Source organism: Phyllobates terribilis, unplaced genomic scaffold, assembly GCF_046119375.1.
Source record: "Phyllobates terribilis strain yellow unplaced genomic scaffold, ASM4611937v1 Scaffold_35__1_contigs__length_13245226, whole genome shotgun sequence".
NCBI classification, from domain to species: Eukaryota; Metazoa; Chordata; class Amphibia; order Anura; family Dendrobatidae; genus Phyllobates; species Phyllobates terribilis.
Genome location: NW_027362795.1, coordinates 3747590 through 3768640, shown reverse-complemented (window position 1 = coordinate 3768640; position 21051 = coordinate 3747590). Strand labels below are relative to the sequence as shown.

The 21051-nt window shown below is 47.9% G+C and overlaps 1 protein-coding gene across 1 annotated transcript; it reads left to right on the top strand.

Annotated features, from left to right (window-relative positions):
• The first annotated feature begins 596 nt into the window (after positions 1-596).
• On the top strand, positions 597-9810 carry LOC141182680 (uncharacterized). The gene is made up of 5 exons (XM_073660832.1): positions 597-818; positions 902-1025; positions 1109-1206; positions 1404-1494; positions 8683-9810. Exons 1-5 carry the CDS (start codon positions 597-599, stop codon positions 9513-9515), a joined length of 1368 nt encoding a protein of 455 aa, XP_073516933.1. The 3' UTR covers positions 9516-9810.
• Positions 9811-21051: the final 11241 nt, after the last annotated feature.

The window sequence follows — 21051 nt, the reverse complement described above, 5'->3', positions numbered from 1 at the left end:
CATTCAAACCCATTTGTGTCAAATTCTGTGCATGTTATCAGGCCAAAATCACCAGGGTATGTGAACTTTTGATCAGGGTTATTTGGATGTTTTGGGTTGTCATAAAGATTTAAATGAGACGCGAATTAGCGTTATGGAAGATGAGTCTATGAGAAACATATTCAGCTACAGACTCCAAGGAAGAAACTGCTTGTTGTCTGTGGTCTAAAATATATAGGTTTTATTACTAGATGTAAAGAAGAAAACTAGATACTGTAAAATAATATATCTCCTCATATGTTTCCCTTATTATCTCCAGTAATTGTATTATCACACAGGATTTTTATAATGTTACATCGTCTCATCTTCTTCTCATTCAGGTCTCTACAATATCGGACCCTCTCAGTGAATATCTTCTATATAAGAGAATTTTCCTGATTTACCCATCAAGGATGGATATGGACAGAGACAAGATGGCGGAGAGGATATTACACCTCACCCTAGAGATCCTCTTCCGGCTTACTGGAGAGGTGAGAGATTCTGATGACGTCACATTACATCATTCTTATCTATGGGAATAACAGATGGACAGAACTGGAGAGGTGAGGACTCTGGAAATGTCTGGAGTGAGATTTATTAATGTGTCTCTCCATTACCAGGATTATACAGTAGTGAAGAAGACCCCTAGTGAGCGCTGTCAGGCACCTGTGTCTGAGGGATGGGGAAGACCCCTGAGCCCAATCACGGGGCCTCCACCTCACCCCCTGATACATGATGACATCAATGACCAGAAGATCCTAGAACTCACCTACAAGATGATTGAGCTGCTGACTGGAGAGGTGACACTGCTGGGAATGCTGGGACATTATACAGTAGTGCTATGGAGGGATCGGGGGGATGACGGTATCATTATATGTGTCAGGTTCCTATAAGGTGTCAGGATGTCGCCGTCTATTTCTCCATGGAGGAGTGGGAGTATTTAGAAGGACACAAAGATCTGTACAAGGACGTCATGATGGAGGTTCCCCAGCCCCTCACATCACCAGGTAATAGACAGGACTAAATACACACGGCCTATAATTATCTGTATGTAAAGAATGAATTCAGTCCCTGTATGTGTTTCCTCCAGATCGATCCAGTAAGAGGACAACACCAGAGAGATGTCCCCGTCCTTTTCTTCCACATGACTGTAAACAAGAAGATCCCAATGTTCCTCAGGATCATCAGGTAGATGGAGAGAAGGTGTCATGAGATCTCCCCTATGATGTGTAGACGGCTGTGAAGGTCTTGTGCTCAGTCTTGTTTTATCCACCAGTATTATATGTTTTATACTTGTGTAATGAGGACGGTGGAGATGGCAGGATTAGAGCTGATCATAGATGTGACTTCTTATCTGTTTGTGACTTTTACAATATTTGTTTCAGGGTGAAGATCTGACCCATATTAATACTACAGAGACATATGTAAGGGGTGATGAGCGGTGTAAAGAGGGGATTCCTACATATGAACACCCAGGTGAGTAGTAACCACTAAATGTAGAAAAGTCACAGATTCTTCTCAGTCACCGGCTGTGGCTGCTTTATAGGTCGTGTGATCACCATTTTTCCATTAAAGTACAACATTCTCTTCCACCGAAAACTGTTCAAATGACTTTGTGAATTATGAAAGCCCTTTTCTATAGAACTTACAACCTGGAGGATCCACCTCCCCCCTGGGATTAGGAGATGCTGACCTTTAACTGCCCAGATCTGTAAATCCATTCACTGCTCTGACAAATTATTATATATCTCCAAAACTTATATTTCCAAATTTCACAGACTAATCCAATTGGAGTAAATGGTAAAAATTAACTTTTATTTTTTCACGATTAAAACTAGAAATATAGTAGCAAAATGTAAAAATTATTGACTCAATGGTCCCAGAACTGAAAGTCAGCTAGGATATTAGTAGTAAAGAGTTTGTCACTCAAGATTATTGCAATATATATCAATTATGTTTGTTTAATCAGGATAATAGATCTTCCTACCGTTTCTATCTAACAGAACAATTTATTCAGGAGAACTGTGAATAAATTCACTGTGGTAAGCTTTAAAATTCATGAAGCCGACACATTGGCAGTTTCTCTTATCTTGTGCTTATAGCAGCAGTTATAGGATATTGAGAGATTCTCTTGCTTTATCCCTAATCTTTTCAGCAATCATATAGTACAATAGACAGTCTCCTAGATAATGCCAATCATTAGAGCCTGTTAGCTGAACTTCTCATATTATAGCATTAGCGATGAGGATGAAGCTATCGTGATGGACGTCCATAGCTGCTGCTACTGTGGGGAAAATAAGTATTTGATACACTGCTGATTTTGCAAGTTTATCGTAGGTACACTTCACCTGTGAGAGACAGAATCTTAAAAAAAATCCAGAAAATCACATTGTATGATTTTTAAATAATTAAACTGTATTTTATTGCATTAAATAAGTATTTGATCACCTACCAACCAGCAAGAATTCTGTTCTCTCACAGACCTGTTAGTTTTTCTTTAAGAAGCCCTCCTACTCTGCACTCATTACCTGTATTAATTGCACCTGTTTGAACTCGTTACCTGTATAAAAGACACCTGTCCACACACTCAATCAATCAATCACACTCCAATCTCTCCCCCATGGCCAAGACCAAAGAGATGTCTAAGGACACCTGTAGACCTGCACAAGGCTGGGATTGGCTACAGGACAATAGGCAAGCAGCTTGGTGAGTAGTGATGAGCGAATTTATTCGAAATCCAATCTTACAACCTAAGGTTATGTGCCCTCAATGCAGAAACGAAGCGGAAAATTTCCGCTTCATTTCTGCATCTCCTTGCCAGAAAAAACGCGTGCGGAATCTAACACTTGTTTTTGGCGCGTTTTTGACATGCGGAATTGCCATGCGTTTTTCTAATGCATTGAGTAGGCAATTCCGCATGCATAAACGCAAAAATAATGGAGATGCTGCGGATTTTCCCGCACATAAAATCCCCTGCGGAAAATTAAGCAGCATAGGCACAGAACATGCGGATTGTCATTGGGGACCATGGGGCACGTATTACCAAGCGTTTTTCAAGCGTTTCCACAGCAAAAACGCTTGAAAAACGCATTGTGGGCACGCAGCCTCAATTTGATACGAATATGGCACATTCGGATTCATGATCGGAAATGCAAGCAAAATTTCTTAAAATTGGAAAAAATCGGCAAAGTTCGGGGAATAAATGCGGGAACGTGATTGCGGGGCAACTACAGCGTTTTGAACAGTTTGGCTAGCATAGTGCTTGTTTATGATGAGCGGGGGGATGTGGCAGATGAGTGGGGTGATAGATCAGTGGTGCGCTTGTAATTTTTTTATTTATTTATTTTGTCCTGTAGCCGGTAACTTTAAGTCAGGAATGCGTGGCTAGCCAGTCAGAGTGCAGGAAGCATCCACAGTGTCCAGATACAAGGGCTTCTGCAATTCGCTGCTGAAATCACATTTCCTCTCGATATAAAAACCGGCCATGTTCCCTCAGCGCCATTTTATCCATGTTACTGAAGGACACAGACGCTGCTGAGTGTGCGCCCTTGTACTGAAAGATATTAGCTAGATACATGGGTTCTTGTTTGGAAGTCAGATAGTGTAACATAGTAACGTAGATTGGATAAAGACCTAGGTCCATCAAGTTCAACCTTTCTCCCCCAATTGTACTCCCCATACCAACACTACACTAACTTACTGGAACTAGGCCTCACAAATGGATTACCATTTTTATTATTACTGCACTATTACAATTACAAATAACCATAAATAATTTTTAATTAGTTTTATTTTTTGTATTACTGTTATTGTATTACTAAAATCCCTGTACCTAAATCTTTTGATCCAGAAGAAGGCAAAAAACCAAGGATACATTCAGCCAATTTGCATCATGGGGAAAAATTCCTTCTTGACCCCGAGAAAGGCGATCAGTACAGGAACCCTGGATCAAATGTACTACTATAGGTGTAACATTTTGTCTAATTTAACTCTAGGACACCATATTACCTGTAGCGAGGAAATCATCCAGCCCTTTTTTGAAAGCTGTTATAGTGTCGGCCATTACTACCTCCTGTAGTAGGGCATTCCACAGTCCCACTGCTCTGACTGTAAAGAACCCTTTACTGTTTAGGTGCCGGAATCGCCTTTCTTCCTCCAGTAATGATTGCCCCCTGGTCCTTAGTCTTTGGAAGGAATAAGTCATGTGCTACACCTTTGTACTGACCACACATATATTTATACATGTCAGTGAGATCCGTCATTTTTCTAAGCTAAACAAGCTCAACTTTTCCAACCTCTCATCATATGAGAAGCCTACATCCCTTGTAATAATCTAGTTGCCACCTTTGAACTGACTCTAACTTCTGAATATCCATTTTGAAATGTGGAGCCCAAAACTGGATTCCATATTCCAGATGTGGCCTCACCAGTGATTTATAAAGGGGTAACAATATGTTGGGATCGCAGGATTTTATTTCTCTTTTTATACACCCTAAAATGTTGTTTGCTTTTGCGGCAGCTGCTTGACATTGAGTACTTGTAACCAGAATACCCAAATCCTTCTCCTGTTCTGTAGTCCTGAGTATACTCCCATTTAATGTATATGTAGCCATAGGATTACTCCATCCTGTGTGCATTACACTACATTTATCTACATTAAACCTCATCTGCCAAGTGTTTGTCCATTCAGTCATCTTATCCAGATCATTCTGCAATATCGTAATGTCAAGATCAGATTTCAATATCCTACATAGTTTGATATCGTCAGCAAAAACTGACGTTTTACTCACAATCCCATCCCCCAGGTCATTAATAGAGGTTAAAGAGAATTGGTCCTAGCACAGATCCCTGCGGCCCCCCACTGCTGACTATGTCCCATTTAGAGAATGTGCCATTTATGACAACCCTTTGTTTCCTATCATTTAGCCAATTCCTTACCCATCTAAGTCCTTTCTTCTGTAGCTTCAGTATAAGGCTGTTATGTGATACAGTATCGAATGCCTTTGCAAAGTCCAAAGTATTTCCTTAAACATGCCCCATTTACGTTTGGTATCTATCCCCAGTTACCATGATATGGTCCCAGTCTACACAATTAAGCTCTTCCCTTAATTTGTTGAAATCAGCTTTCCTAAAGTTTCAGGTTTTTGCATTTCCTTTTTGAAATGTTTTATTGAATATTACATTGAAACTTATCATATTATGGTCGCTGTTTCCCAAATGCTCCCGGACCTCTAGATCTGAAATTGTATCTGGTCTATATGACAGCACCAGATCCAGCAGATTACCTCCCCTGGTTGGTTCATCTACCAGCTGAGAGAGGTCATTGTCCTGAACTGTGGATAAGAATTTGTAGCTTTTAGCACAACTGGAAGATTCTGTGTCCCATTGAAAATCTGGATAGTTAAAATCCCCCATAATAAGGACCCTATTATTATTTGCTGCATTTTTAATTTGTTCCATCATTTTGTCCTCTACCAGTTCAGCTATATTAGGAGGCTTGTAACAAACTCCTCTTAGCAGCTTTCCATTATGACCATCCCCATGTATATTTACCCAAACTGACTCTACATTGTCGCAGCTTCTCCCAATGTTATCATTGAACACGTTTTAAGTTGGATCTTACGAAAATACACATCCCTCCACCTTTTTTGTCTTTCCTATCCTTTCTAAATGTAATCCCTCCATGTTTGTCACCCAGTCATGGCTTCAGTCATGGCTTTTTCCAGCCAGGTTTCCGTAATACCTACCACATCATATTTCATGACCGACATAAGAGCCTCCAGTTCAGCCATTTTGTTTGCAAGACTTCTTGCATTTGCCAGCAGACATTTAATACAATTAGCACATTTGCTACTCCTACTCAGCTCCCTACATTCCTTGCATATCCTAGCCCCACCCTAGATGCTCTATTGCCCCTGCTGTCCCACTCTCTCTGTCTAGTCCAGGGGTCTCAAACACTGTTGCCCCTCCGGCTGCTTCTTGCGGCCCGCAGGCACATAGACCCCGTAACGATCATGGCTCTCTCCAGCAGCCGCCGACATCAGCGCAGTAGTGCAGTGTATTGCCGCGCAGAGACCGGCCCTCTGCACAGCAATACCAGTATCAGCCGCCGGCCTATCAGAGGCCATGGGGGACCATGTCTGCAATATGGGGGACCTGGATGGGGGACCATGTCTGCAATATAGGGGATCTGGATGGGAGACCATGTCTGCAAGGGGACCTGGATGGGAGACCATGCCTGCTATATTGGGACCACCTCTGCAATATGGGGGACCTGGATGGGAGACCACGTCTGCAATATGGGGGACCTGGATGGGAGACCACGTCTGCAATATGGGGGACCTGGATGGGAGATCACGTCTGCAATATGGGGGACCTGGATGAGAGACCATGTCTGCAATATTGGGGAACCTGGATGGGAGACCATGTCTGCAATATGGGGAACCTGGATGGGAGACCATGTCTGCAATATGGGGAACCTGGATGGGAGACCATGTCTGCAAGATGAGGACCAATTCAAAAGGTGTATAAAAAATAAAATGGTATCACTAAAAATGTCACTTTGTCATGCAAATAATGCGGACCCCCCAAATTAAATGTTTTTCCGTGTGCGGCCCATATGCCCAGCTGAGTTTGAGATCCCTGGTCTAGTCTATCTATCCCCTTATAAGCACGCATACCCTCCCTCCCCCCAGATCCTAGTTTAAAAGCTCCTCCATCCGTCTGACCATTTTCCCCCCAGCATAGCTGCTCCCTCCCCATTGAGATGCGGCCCTTCCCTACAGTAGAATAAATCCTACAAAACAGAAGGAGTTTCTCAGAATTACCAAGAAAATAAATTCACAATATCTAAACACAAGATCAATAGACCAACAAAACAATATTCACTGGACAAAAAAGTCATATAAAAATATTTTTTATTTTATAGCAATTAATGTAATAAAAATTCAAAAGGGCACAAGCATAGACAAATTAAAAAACATACAACAATACAAATAAGATAAAAATGAAGCTCAAATGAGGGAATCAGGGGGTAACGCATACAGAGGAGTATGTATGATGTATTACTTATTAGCCATAATGGGATATAGTAAAGGGAATATGTATATAATTATATAAATATAAAGTGCAAGTGATATATATCTATCAGAATTAACATATACAGGATGTGCAGATATGTCACTAAAATATTTAGTAACTAATGAATGATTAGTCTGATGATTACATATAGTTCATAGTCCCTTTAAGTATCCCCTTTTGAACATGATTATTTCATATGATTAAAAATGACTATGAATTATATATAATCAAAACATCACCTCTTTTTCAAAATAACATGATTCCATTACATCCAGGAGTCAATTACATTAAATTTAATTAATTCAAAAAGGTCCTTTGTACAGGAATAAATATTGAGTAAAAACTAGGGCAAAAATCTAATTGTAAAAGAGATTATTACTGAAGTCAGCCAGCATCCACCTGCTCCCTGTCACCGGACTGGTGAGAAGGTCGGCCTTGGTCTCCATGAACCCAAACCCTTCTTTCCTGCACCAATGTCTAAGCTACTTGTTTATCTCCCTAAGCTCCCGCTGTCTATCTAGTGACGCATGTGGCACCGACAGTATTTCTTGGAGGTCCTGGCCTTCAGCTTCTCTCCTAGTTCCCCGTAATCATTTTTAAGGACCTTCCACCTCCCTCTAACTTTGTCATTAGTACCAATGTGTACCATGACTGCTGAGTTTTGCCCAAACCCACCCAGCAATCTGTGTATCCGATCCGCTATATGTTGAACCCGAGCAACCAGCAGACAACACACTGTTCGGCATTCACGGTCTCGGCGGCAGATGACTCCGTCTGTCCGCCTATTTATAGAGTCTCCTACCACCATCTGTCTGGTCTTTGCTGCACTCCTATTACCCTCCTTCCTACAACAGTCATCTTCCTGGTTGCTAGGAGCGTCCTGCTTTAGTGATCCCAGTCCTGGGATAGCAATCCTAATATCAGCCAAACAGGCATATTTACTAGGTTGTGCCAGATCAGGACTGGGCTCCCTGGCACTTTTCCCCCTACCCCTTCTTGTAACATTTACCCAGCTACATACTTCTCTATTCTGGTCTTCCCCACCTCCACCCGCCTCCATATCACTGGCCCTAACCAGCACAATCTCAGTGAGCTCTAAACTCCTGTCCAGGTTTGCAATGCTCCTGAGTGTTGCTAGCTGCACGTTTAGATCCGGTATCTGGGCTTCCAAATATGTAACTCGTTGACATCGAGCGCAGACTTTTTCACCCTCAAACGGCTGTTCAAAGCATGCATACATCTCACAAGACACACACCTGGTAGCATTGCCCATGGAGCACATACTATATGGTGATAAACAATACAAGTAAAAGCAGAAAAACAAATAGAAGGTTAGTAAGGAAAACACCAAACTATGCTCTGGTGTTAAACTATGTACTTTACTGCCGCCTTTGTACTTAGCTGCAGCCTCTGGGACGCTCAATCCAGCCTCTTCACGCTCGGCAGCCTCGCTGGTTGTTTTTTGACTTGTAGTGCTTGCAATCAGCCCAGCACAGGATATGGATAATTTAAGTAGAAATGTTCAAAAATATAAAATTTAAGCCTTTTTTATTCAAAAATAATAATTGGTTTTATTCTTGGCAGATGACTGTACCAGGAGATCAGAGGGACAGCTGACATCTTCAATTTTCAAATCGGATGATCTTGAGATCCCACAGGATACAATTGAAGTGAATGCCATTATTCCAGATTTACCATCATCCCTTCACAGCAAAGATCTGTCATCTGATCTTTTGAAACAGGTCCTGTCTTCTGATTCATTACCGACTACTAAGGAAAATCAAAGTCACAAAATAAGCATTAAAAAACGAACTGCTCCTAAAACAAAGAAGCCATTTTCACGTTCAAAATATGGAAATAGTTTTCCCCTCCAAAAGTCTTTTCTAAAACATCAACAATTTCACACAGCGGAGAATATATTTTCTTGTTCCAAGTGTGAGAAATGTTTTAAAGAGAAATCAGACCTTGTTAGTCACCAGAGAACTCACAAAGGGGAAAAGCCATTTTCATGTTCAGAATGTGGTAAATGTTTTGTTTGGAATTCATATCTTGTTACTCACCAGAGAACTCACACAGGGGAGAAGCCGTTTTCATGTTCCGAATGTGGGAAATGTTTTAACCAGAAAGCGCATCTTCTTGGCCATCAGATAATTCACACAGGGGAGAAGAGTTTTTCATGTTCAGAATGTGGGAAATGCTTTGTAGATAAATCAAGTCTTATCAAACATCAGAGAATTCACACAGGGGAGAAGCGTTTTTCATGTTCAGAATGTGGGAAATGTTTTACAGAGAAATTATGTCTTATTCAACATCAGAGAACTCACACTGGTGAGAAGCCTTTTTCATGCTCAGAATGTGGGAAATCTTTTACACAGAAATCAAGTTTTGTTAGGCACCAGAGAACTCACACAGGGTAAAAGTCTTTCTCCAGTTCAGAATGTGGAAAATGTTTTGTGAATAAATCTCTTCTTAGTCACCAGAGACGTCACACAGGGTAAAAACCATTTTTATTTTCTTAATTTGAGAAATTTTTTACTTGGGGAAACAATTCTTAATAAACTTCAGAGAAGTCACACAGGGGAGAATATTTTTTAATGTTCAGAATGTTGGAATGTTTTAACTGAAAATTGTATCTTCTTAAAGGGGTTGTCCACTACTACCACAACCCCTTGTCATTCCTCATGTTTGCCTTGATTAAATAAAAACACTAATACTCAGATCCCGTGGCCTATAAGATACATTTTTAGCAAGAAACAAATCTTGCTAATAAGTGATTGGGTGTTATAGACTGGAGGCAGCTTCCTGTGACAGAGGAGAACGCTGAGACACTGCCCTTTCTGATCACTGAGAGAACTGCTCTCTCTCCTCTAGCCCCACACTTATGTAACTGATTGGTGCAGTGCAGGAAAGGAAGGAACCGGGACCATCAGAGGTTGCCTGTCCTGAGTGAGCAGCTGAAGGACCTTCCACCCGACTAGCTCAAGGATCTTTCAGATCATGTAACATTGTTTTACATATTTTCAAAAGTTGTCAGGTTTAGTTATGAAATGAGCCATTTCTTAATGATTTTGACTTTCTGAATTAAAATTTGACAGTGAGGGGGGCATGACTTGGAAGCTGAAGAAGATTGCCCCTTGACTGCAGTGCACTGGCAGCCCGTGCCCTTATTTAGCACTGTCCCATTACCCAGGTATGATAACCAGACTGCTCCAGCCATGATATGATTATTGACAAAGCCTTAGGGTCCCGTGCCCTAAACACCTTCCAGAGACTGCTCCACGGGATGTCCTAACCAGAATCCACTTCTTTCATGTTAAAGAGTACCTGCTCTTCTGCTCAAGAAGGAAAGGGTAACTCCCCAAAACCTTCAACCAAGTGAAGATTTTCTCTGATGTGTCCTCTACTAGCCTTCGCTTTTGCAGGAATCTGTCCCCATTACCTTTAGTCTCCGGGAGAACTCGATCATTTACAGATGGGGCTTCCCCTTATATCTCCTCATTAACCACAGCAATGCCTGGCACTCCATCACAACATACGAAGAGGGTAGAGACCTACTGAGACGAAGGGACCTCAACATCCCAGATCATCCTCAAGAGGAAAATTTGAACCCACGAGGCAGGGAGAATGACTGGCAAACTGTCCCTTCCAGAAAAAAGGAAAAGACGGCTGAGGTGACCTAGGCATGTATTTGGCCTATCTCGGCATCGACAAAATACTCTCCACTGAGATCCTGTTTTCTGCCTCTCAGGTTGAGTAGGTCACATAATTGACCTCTTATTTGTCTTCCTTGTCTTTAAGGTTGTTTTTTCTTTTTTGTTTAGTCTATCTGTGGTTTTAGTTAGTGTAACTGATATTCTTCTTTTTTTGTTAGTGTCTAAGTCTATCTCAGATGGTTCTTAACCCTTTACGACCTTGGATGTATCCATACGTTCAGGTCGGTAGGTACTGTGTGCGCATGATCGCCGCCGGGTGTCAACTAATTCTGACAGCTGACACCCGGCACTCAGTGACAAGAGCAGTGCCCACACCACTCCCAGTACTTTAACCCCTAAATGCTGCGATCAAGAAAAAGTGGATTAAAACGCCATTAAAAAGACGAATGTAAAGAAAAATGGTATCGCTGAAAACATCATCTTGTCTGGCAAAATAAGCCGTGATACAGCTCCCTTAGCCTAAAAATAAAAAAGTTACAGCTCTCAGGATAAAGTGATGCAAAAATAATTATTTTATCTATAAAATAGTTTGTATCATTGGGTAAAAGCGTCAAAACAAAAAAAAAAGATGGTATCATAAATGTGGTATCACTGTAATCGTACCGACCCGAAGAAAAAGCTGCCTTATTAATTTTACCACACTCTGAATGGCTTAAAAAAAACAACTCCTGAATTGCTGTTTTTCGTTCATTCTGCCACCCAAAAATCGGAATAGAAAGTGATCAAAAATGTCATGTGTACGAAAATGGTACCAATAAATACGTCAGTTTGTCCCGCAAAAAACAAGCCCTTACATTACTCTGCTAGCAGAAATATGGAAAAATTATAGTTCTCAAAATATGGCGATAAAAAAACTAGTTTTTACAATAAATAGCGTCTTTTAGTGTGTGACAGTACACTGCTGCTGCTGATTTGTTCATTCTGTCTCCCAAAGATCTCAGTAAGGCTCCGTACACATCTATCCTGCACTCTGTGCTGAGCACGCAGAGTTACACCCAGGGTTTCTGTGTAGATCTCTGAAATACGTGATTCAAACAGAACCCCTGGCAGAAGATTCCCTACAATGAGGCAGAAGGAGGCACTGTGGACACCGTTCGGCCTGTGATCCGGCGGTGTCCGTCTTTTTAGGTCTGCATAAAAGCGAAGTCTGCCACAGTTTTGTGCACTTCTGAAAAAAAGGACACCACTGAACTGAGGCCAGACTGAGTTCAGAGTAACTCTGCTGCCTCCTTTTAGTTAATGGGTCCCTCTGGGTTTCATTTGAATCATGTCTCTCGGAGATTTACATGGAAACCCCAATATAAGGGCTCAGCGTAGAGCGCAGGATAAATGTGATCCCAAATGTTATGTAAAATGTTCCCAAAAAATGCTTCAAATCAATCCATAAAAAAGCGAGTCCCTACTCAGGTCCGTCATCTGTCAATGGAAATATAGGAGGCTTCCACGTTATTGGTAGTACAAAGGCTCTGGAAGAGCGCTATGGCTCCTCGCCCCCCCAAAGGAAATTCAGTAAATTCTGCGCTCCCAAATCCAAGTACTCACCTCCCTTCTGAGCCCCAGTGTGCCTAAACCACATTTAGCATCTATATGTTTGTCATTTCTGTAGTGATGACAACCCGCCTAATTTAAGGGTGCATGTCTCCAGAAGCACGAGCTGGGCACAATGTATGGGCACTACACCGTACTGGGGAATACAATGGCAGTTTGCAGTTTTCATTCAGCAACATCCACTGCTGCTTGTTTCTGGAAAACACCCATTGAGTCAAAATCGTCACTACACCTGTAGATAAATTCCCAAAAGGGGTTATCATTTCCAAAATAGGGTAATTTGAGAGGGGATTCTGCTTTTCTAGCAGTAAGGGGCTCTGTATATGGACTCCGCAAACTATTCTAGGAAAATCTGTGCTCCAGTAGGAAAATAGCGATCCTCCCCTCCCGAGTCTCGGTATGGCTAAGCAGTACTGTACAGCCACATATGGGGTATTTCTACATTCAGCAGAAATTGTGGGACAAATTTTGGTGCCATTTTTGTCATTTCCCCTTGTGAAAATGTAAAATCTGGGGCTAACACTAAATTTTGGTGGTAAAAATGTAATTATTTTTTTCTTCACTGCCCAATGGTATAAATTCTGTGACCCACCTGTGGTGTCAATTTGATCATTGCACCCCTAGAGGAATTCATTAATAAGTTTAGTTTGTAAAATGGGGTCTCTTATGGGGATGGGTCTGCTGTTCTGGCATTTCAAGGGCTCTGCCAATGTGACATGGTACTCTCAAACCAGTACAACAAAATCTGAACTTCAATATGGCGCTTCTGACCTTTGCACTGTAGCTCAAAAGTACCATATTTTTTGGACTATAAGACACACTTTTTTCCTCCAAAATTTTGGAGGAAAGTGGGGGGTGCATCTTATAGCCCGGATAATACATTCTGGCTGTGGAGGGGGGGCGGCAGCGGAGGAAAAGATAGATATATATATATATATATATATATAAACCACAGGTGGGCAGGTGTGAATGTCACAGCACAGAGAGGTATTACATATACATTAACAAATCTCAAGCAACGCCTCTGAACACAATGGGTAGATATACCGATCCAAACAACGTGTCCCACATGCCATCATATACGTGAGAAAAAGGAACGGTCTCCCCCAATTCTAGTAGTTAATTCTCAGGCATCAGATCCTTTTCAGATCCACATGACTGGAGTAAAGACAAATGTCTAACCATCATCCTGTTAAGGAACCAGGTAAGGGTGTCCTTATTTTCATGAAACTTTTCTTCCCTGTGTGGGATTCACCAGGGAATTAAACCATTCCATTGTGTAGGTCTTCAAGTCTCCTCCTGTGTAATAGCGGCCTGTTCCCCGGTCCCCCTTAAATAATTCAAAAGTACCAAGCAAAACCCTTCATTTCTGAACACCACAACGTCATTTCCTCTTATTGGAACGCATTATTCTGCAGTGTGACATCACGACGCGTCACTTCCGGTGCGTCAACGATCTGCATACTGCCGGAACGCATGACTCAAAATAATAGCACGACGTGCAAGTCCTTCTATATCAAAGTCCTTCATATTCCAAACCACAGACACAAGTGGCTTTATAGATGACCCCTTCACTTCTGCAATTTATGAATGATCTGATGACATATTTTTCTCCCGGGGCTTTGTTATAGAAGGACTTGCCTACATTAATGATCTTATACGCCCCACACCCACATCCTTTGTTCTTTCCAAATCTACCAATAACTTGCTTGAGGTAGATAGCAGCAAGGTGAGAACAATAATAAAACATAACTTTTGATTAAAGTGGATAAAAACGACTACAGTAGTATAAAAATAAGAACACCTCTGTTTCTCATAAATATAGATTTAAATGAACAGAGCGCTATAGTGGTGGACAATATATCTGTAAATGGAGATAGACCTGGAAGAAAAGCGTCATACAAATGCCTGAAAATGACAGTGGTCACATATAATGCATATGAAGTATAGGAGGAAATGTCAATGTTAAATACTAATTACGGATATTCATTTTATTCTGAATTCTGCACCATACATTGCATAAGATTGCATCAGCCATCGTGCTAGGGTTTCTAGATGACATGCGCTATTTGTGTATTTTTAGTTCACTACCATATACAGAAGAACAGGTGTTATGGGGGGGGCCTATAAAAGCCCATGTTAGAGACAGGGGGGTGCTGGCCATTCCACAGGACACTGAACGAGGGTCTGTGTGTGAAACAGCTGCTGATGTAGGTCCAACGGACACATGGTGTCATACTGACACACGCGCTGGACACAGACAGACGCAATCTACCATCCAGGATCCCAGGGAAAGAATCTCAACTATTAAGCTAATTATGGACAAATGGACAATCACTCTGTAACCATTTAACTATTATATATAATTACTGCAATCATTCTTTTTAATGGACAATCCAAGAATAAATCTATAAATTTTTTTCATAAGAATATAGTCTTTGATTAATCACATCTGATAAGAAGTCCTCAATAGGAAAAAATACAGAAAGAAATATTTTTTTACAGTCAACAAATCAGGGTGGAAAATAAAATTGGAAATCTCTCACCCAAAACTCAGATCCACTGAGTGAATAGGAAGTTCCTCCTCATCCAAGGCAAACAAAGGACAGAATCCTCCTTAGGTCTGGGAAGGGTAGAGACCTGAGCAATTAGCTCTATTCTGCCATATAGGTCAGTACCGTAACCCTACATGCCCCATGACTCCTGCCCTTACAAGAGCAGTCGACAGCTTTCCTGGAGCATCCACAACTTTCCAGAAGGGAAACGCGGCTCCGCTCGGTACGCCTCGTACACACGTGGCTCCGCTCGGTATGCCTCGAACACATGCGGCTTCGCTCGGTACGCCTCGTACACAGGCGGCTCCGCACGGTACGCCTCGTACACACGCGGCTCCGCTCCGTACGCCTCATTCACACGCGGCTCCCCTCCGTACGCCTCTTACACACGCGAGGCTCCGCCCCGTAAGCCTCGCACACGCGTGGCTACGCCCCATACGCCTCTCACACGTGCGGCTCCGCCCCGTACACCTCACACGCGCGGCTCCGCCCCATACGCCTCGTACACGCGTGGCTCCGTTCCGTACATGCGCTGCTCCACACACCTCGTATACACACGGCTCCGCTCCGTATTCCTCGTACACATGCGGCTCCGCTCCATACACCTTGTACACACACGGCTCCGCTCCGTACACCTCGTGCACACAGCTCTGCTCTGTGCACCTCGTACACATGCGGCTCCGCTCCGTACACCTCGTACACATGCGGCTCTGCTCCATACACCTCGTACACACACGGCTCCGCTCTGTACACCTCGTACACACGAGGCTCAGCTCCGTACACCTCGTACACACGTGGCTCCGCTCAGTGCACCTCGTACACACGTGGCTCCGCTCCGTACACCTCGTACACACGTGGCTCCGCTCTGTACACCTCATACACACACGGCTCCACTTCGTACACCTTGTACACACGGGGCTCCGCCCCGTACACCTCGCACATTCGCGGCTCCGCCCTGTACGCATCAAACACGCGCGGCTCCACCCCATACGCCTCGTACACGCATGGCTCCGTTCCGTACATGCGCGGCTCCGCCCTGTACACCTCGTACAAGAGCGGCTCGGAACACCTCGTACACATACGGCTCTGCTCCGTACTCCTCACACGCGCGGCTCCGCCCCATAAGCCTCGCGCACGCACGGCTCCGCCCCGCACGCCTCGCGCACACGCGGCTCCGCTCCGTACGCCTTGCACACGCGGTGCTCCGCTCCGTACGCCTTGCACAAGCGGGGCACCGCCCCGTATGCCTCACACACGCGCGGCTCCGCCCCATACGCCTCGTACACGCGTGGCTCCGTTCCGTACATGCGCGGCTCTGCCCCGTACACCTCGTACACGCGCGGCTCCGCACACCTTGTACACACACGGCTCTGCTCCGTACTTCTCGTACACACGCGGGTCCGCTCCGTACATCTCGTACACACGCAGCTCCGCTCCGTACACCTCGTGTACACGCAGCTCAGCTCCGTACACCTCGTACACACGCGGCTCCGCTTCGTACACCTCGTACACACGTGGCTCCGCTCCGTACACCTCGTACACACATGGCTCCGCTCCGTACACCTCGTACACGATCGGCTCCGCACACCTCGTACACACACGGCTCCGCTCCGTACTCCTCACACGCGCGGCTCTGCCCCATACGCCTCGCACACACGCGGGGCTCCGCTCCGTACGCCTTGCACACGCGGGGCTCCGCTTCGTATGCCTCACACACGCGCGGCTCCGCCCTATACGCCGCGTACACGCGCGGCTCCGTTCCGTACATGCGCGGCTCCGCCCCGTACACCTCGTACACACACGGCTCGGCTCCGTACTTCTCGTACACACGCGGCTCCGCTCCGTTCATCTCGTACACACGCAGCTCCGCTCCGTACACCTCGTGTACACGCAGCTCAGCTCCGTACACCTCGTACACACACGGCTCCGCTCCGTACACCTCGTGCACACGGCTCCGCTCTGTACACCTCCTACACACGCGGCTCCGCTCTGTACACCTCCTACACACGCGGCTCCGCTCAGTACACCTCGTACACACGAGGCTCCGTTCCGTACACCTCGTACACACGCGGCTCCGCTCCGTACTCCTCGTACACACACGGCTCCGCTCCCTACACCCTCGTACACACACGGCTCCACTCCGTACACCCTCGCACACACACGGCTCCGCTCCGCACACCTCGTACACACACGGCTCCGCTCCGTACACCTCGTACACACACGGCTCCGCTCCGTACACCTCGTACACACACGGCTCCGTTCCGTACACCCTCGTACACATACGGCTCCGCTCCGTACACCTCGTACACACTCGGCTCCACTCCGTACACCTCGTACACACAAGGCACCGCTCCGTACACCCTCGTACACATACGGCTCCGCTCCGTACGACTTGTACCACTCGACTCCGCTCCGTACGCCTCGTAAACGCGCGGCTCAGCTCCGTACACCTCGCACACACGCGGCTCCGTTCCGTACACGCGCGGCTCCGCCCCGTACACCTCGTACACGAGCGGCTCTGCACACCTCGTACACATACGGCTCCGCTCCGTACGCCTTGCACACGCGGTGCTCCGCTCCGTACGCCTTGCACACGCGGGGCTCCACCCCGTATGCCTCACGCACGCGCGGCTCCGCCCCATACGCCTCGTACACGCGTGGCTTCGTTCCGTACAGGCGCGGCTCCGCCCCGTACACCTCGTACACGCGCGGCTCCGCACACCTTGTACACACACTGCTCTGCTCCATACTTCTCGTACACGCGCGGCCCCGCTCCGTACATCTCGTACACACGCAGCTCCGCTCCGTACACCTCGTACACACGCGGCTCCGCTTCGTACACCTCGTACACACGTGGCTCCACTCCATACACCTCGTACACACACGGCTCCGCTCCGTACACCTCGTACACGAGCGGCTCCGCACACCTCGTACACACACAGCTCCGCTCCGTACTCCTCACACGCGCGGCTCCGCCCCATACGCCTCGCACACACGCGGCTCAGCACGCCTGGCACACGCGGGGCTCCGCTCCGTACGCCTCGCACACGCGGAGCTCCGCTCCGTACGCCTTGCACACGCGGGGCTCTGCTCCGTACGCCTCGCACACGCGGGGCTCTGCTCCGTACGCCTCGCACACGCGGGGCTCCGCTCCGTACGCCTCGCACACGCGGGGCTCCGCCCCATACGCCTCGTACACGCGTGGCTCCGTTCCGTACATGCGCGGCTCCACCCCGTACACCTCGTACACACACGGCTCCGCTCCGTACTTCTCGTACACACGTCGCTCCGCTCCGTTCATCTCGTACACACGCAGCTCCGCTCCGTACAACTCGTGTACACGCAGCTCAGCTCCGTACACCTCGTGTACACGCAGCTCAGCTCCGTACACCTCGTACACACGCGGCTCCGCTTCGTACACCTCGTACACACGTGGCTCCGCTCCGTGTACCTCGTACACACACGGCTCCGCTCCGTACACCTCGTGCACACGGCTCCGCTCTGTACACCTCGTACACATGCGGCTCCGCTCTGTACACCTCGTACACACTCGGCTCCTTTCCGTACACCTCGTACACATTCGGCTCCGCTCCGTACTCCTCGTACACACACGGCTCCGCTCCCTACACCCTCGTACACACATGGCTCAACTCCGTACACCCTCGTACACACACAGCTCCGCACACCTCGTACACACACGGCTCCGCTCCGTACACCTCGTACACACACAGCTCCGCTCCGTAAACCTCGTACACACACGGCTCCACTCAGTACACCCTCGTACACATACGGCTCCGCTCCGTACACCTCGTACACACGCGGCTCCGCTCCGTACACCTCGTCACACGCGGCTCCACTCCGTACACCTCGTACATATGCGGCTCCGCTCCGTACGCCTCGTACACACGCAGCTCCGCACGCCTCGTACACACCCGGCTCCGCTCCGTACGCCTCGTATACTCTCGGCTCTGCTCCGTACGCCTCGTACACTCGCGGCTCCGCTCCGTACGCCTCGTACACACGCGGCTCCGCTCCGTACGTCTCGCACACACGCGGCTCCGCTCCGTACGCCTCGCACACACGCGGCTCCGCTCCTTACGCCTCGTACACACGCGTCTCCGCTCCGTACGCCTCGTACACACGCGGTTCCGCTCCGTACACCTCGTACACACGCGGCTCCGCTCCGTACACCTCGTACACTCGCGGCTACACTCAGTACACCTCGTACACATGCGGCTCCGCTCCGTACACCTCGTACACATGCGGCTCCGCTCTGTACACCTCGTACACACGCGGCTCCGCTCCGTACACCTCGTACACACGCGACTCTGCTTCGTACACCTCGCACACAAGCGGCTCTGCTCCGTACACACAAGGCTCCGCTCCGTACACCTCGTACACACGCGGCTCCGCTTCGTACGCCTCGTACACACGCGGCTCCGCTTCGTACGCCTCGTACACACGCGGCTCCGCTCCGTACACCTCGTACACACGCGACTCTGCTCCGTACACGCGTGGCTCCGCTCCGTACACCTCGTACACACGCGGCTCCACTCCGTACACCTCGTACACACGCAGCTCCGCTCCGTACGCCTCGTACACGCGTGGCTCCTCTCCGTACACCTCGTACACGCGCGGCTCCGCTCCGTACACCTCGTACACAAGCGGCTCCGCTCCGTACACCTCGTAAACACGCGGCTCCGCTCCGTACACCTCGTACACACGCGGCTCCTCTCCGTACACCTCGTACACACGCGGCTCCGCTCCGTACACCTCGTACACACGCGACTCTGCTTCGTACACCTCGCACACAAGCGGCTCTGCTCCGTACACACAAGGCTCCGCTCCGTACACCTCGTACACACGCGGCTCCACTCCGTACGCCTCGTACACACGCGGCTCCGCTCCGTACACCTCGTACACACGAGGCTCTGCTTCGTACACCTCGCACACAAGCGGCTCTGCTCCGTACACACAAGGCTCCGCTCCGTACACCTCGTACACACGCGGCTCCGCTCCGTACACCTCGCACACACGCGGCTCCGCTCCGTACACCTCGTACACACGCGACTCTGCTTCGTACACCACGCACACAAGCGGCTCTGCTCCGTACACACAAGGCTCCGCTCCGTACACCTCGTACACACGCGGATCCACTGCGGACACCTCGTACACACACGGCTCCGCTCCGTACACCTCGTACACACACGGCTCTGCTCCGTACACACGTGGCTCCGCTCCGTACACCTCGTACAAACGCGACTCTGCTCCGTACACACGTGGCTCCGCTCCGTACACCTCGTACACACACGGCTCTGCTCCGTACACACGTGGCTCCGCTCCGTACACCTCGTACACACTCGACTCTGCTCCGTACACACGTGGCTCCGCTCCGTACACCTCGTACACACGCGGCTCCGCTCCGTACGTCTCGCACACACGCGGCTCCGCTCCGTACGCCTCGCACACACGCGGCTCCGCCCCTTACGCCTCGTACACACGCGTCTCCGCTCCGTACGCCTCGTACACACGCGGTTCCGCTCCGTACACCTCGTACACACGCGGCTCCGCTCCGTACACCTCGTACACTCGCGGCTCCGCTCAGTACACCTCTTACACACGCGGCTCCGCTCCGTACACCTCGTACACATGCGGCTCCGCTCTGTACACCTCGTACACACGCGGCTCCGCTCCGTACACCTCGCACACAAGCGGCTCTGCTCCGTACACCTCGTACACTCGCGGCTCCGCTCAGTACACCTCTTACACTCGCGGCTCCGCTCCGTACACCTCGTACACATGCGGCTCCGCTCCGTACACCTCGTACACATGCGGCTCCGCTCTGTACACCTCGTACACGCGCGGCTCCACTCCGTACACACGCGGCTTTGCTCCGTACACCTCGTACACACGCGGCTCCGCTCCATACACCTCGTACACACGCGGCTCCGCTCTGTACGCCTAATACACACACGGCTCCGCTCCGTACACCTCGTACACATGCGGCTCCGCTCTGTACACCTCGTACACACGCGGCTCCGTACACATCTTACACACGCGGCTCTGCTTCGTACACCTCGCACACAAGCGGCTCTGCTCCGTACACCTCGTACACACGAGGCTCCGCTCCATAAACC

Excerpts from the sequence above, each read along its gene's own strand:
- LOC141182680 (XM_073660832.1), top strand. The coding sequence starts at position 597 with ATGTCTGGAGTGAGATTTATTAATGTGTCTCTCCATTACCAGGATTAT. Across the intron at positions 1,207-1,403 it reads ATGTTCCTCAGGATCATCAG|GGTGAAGATCTGACCCATAT; the intron begins GTAGATGGAGAG and ends TATTTGTTTCAG. Across the intron at positions 1,495-8,682 it reads TCCTACATATGAACACCCAG|ATGACTGTACCAGGAGATCA; the intron begins GTGAGTAGTAAC and ends TATTCTTGGCAG.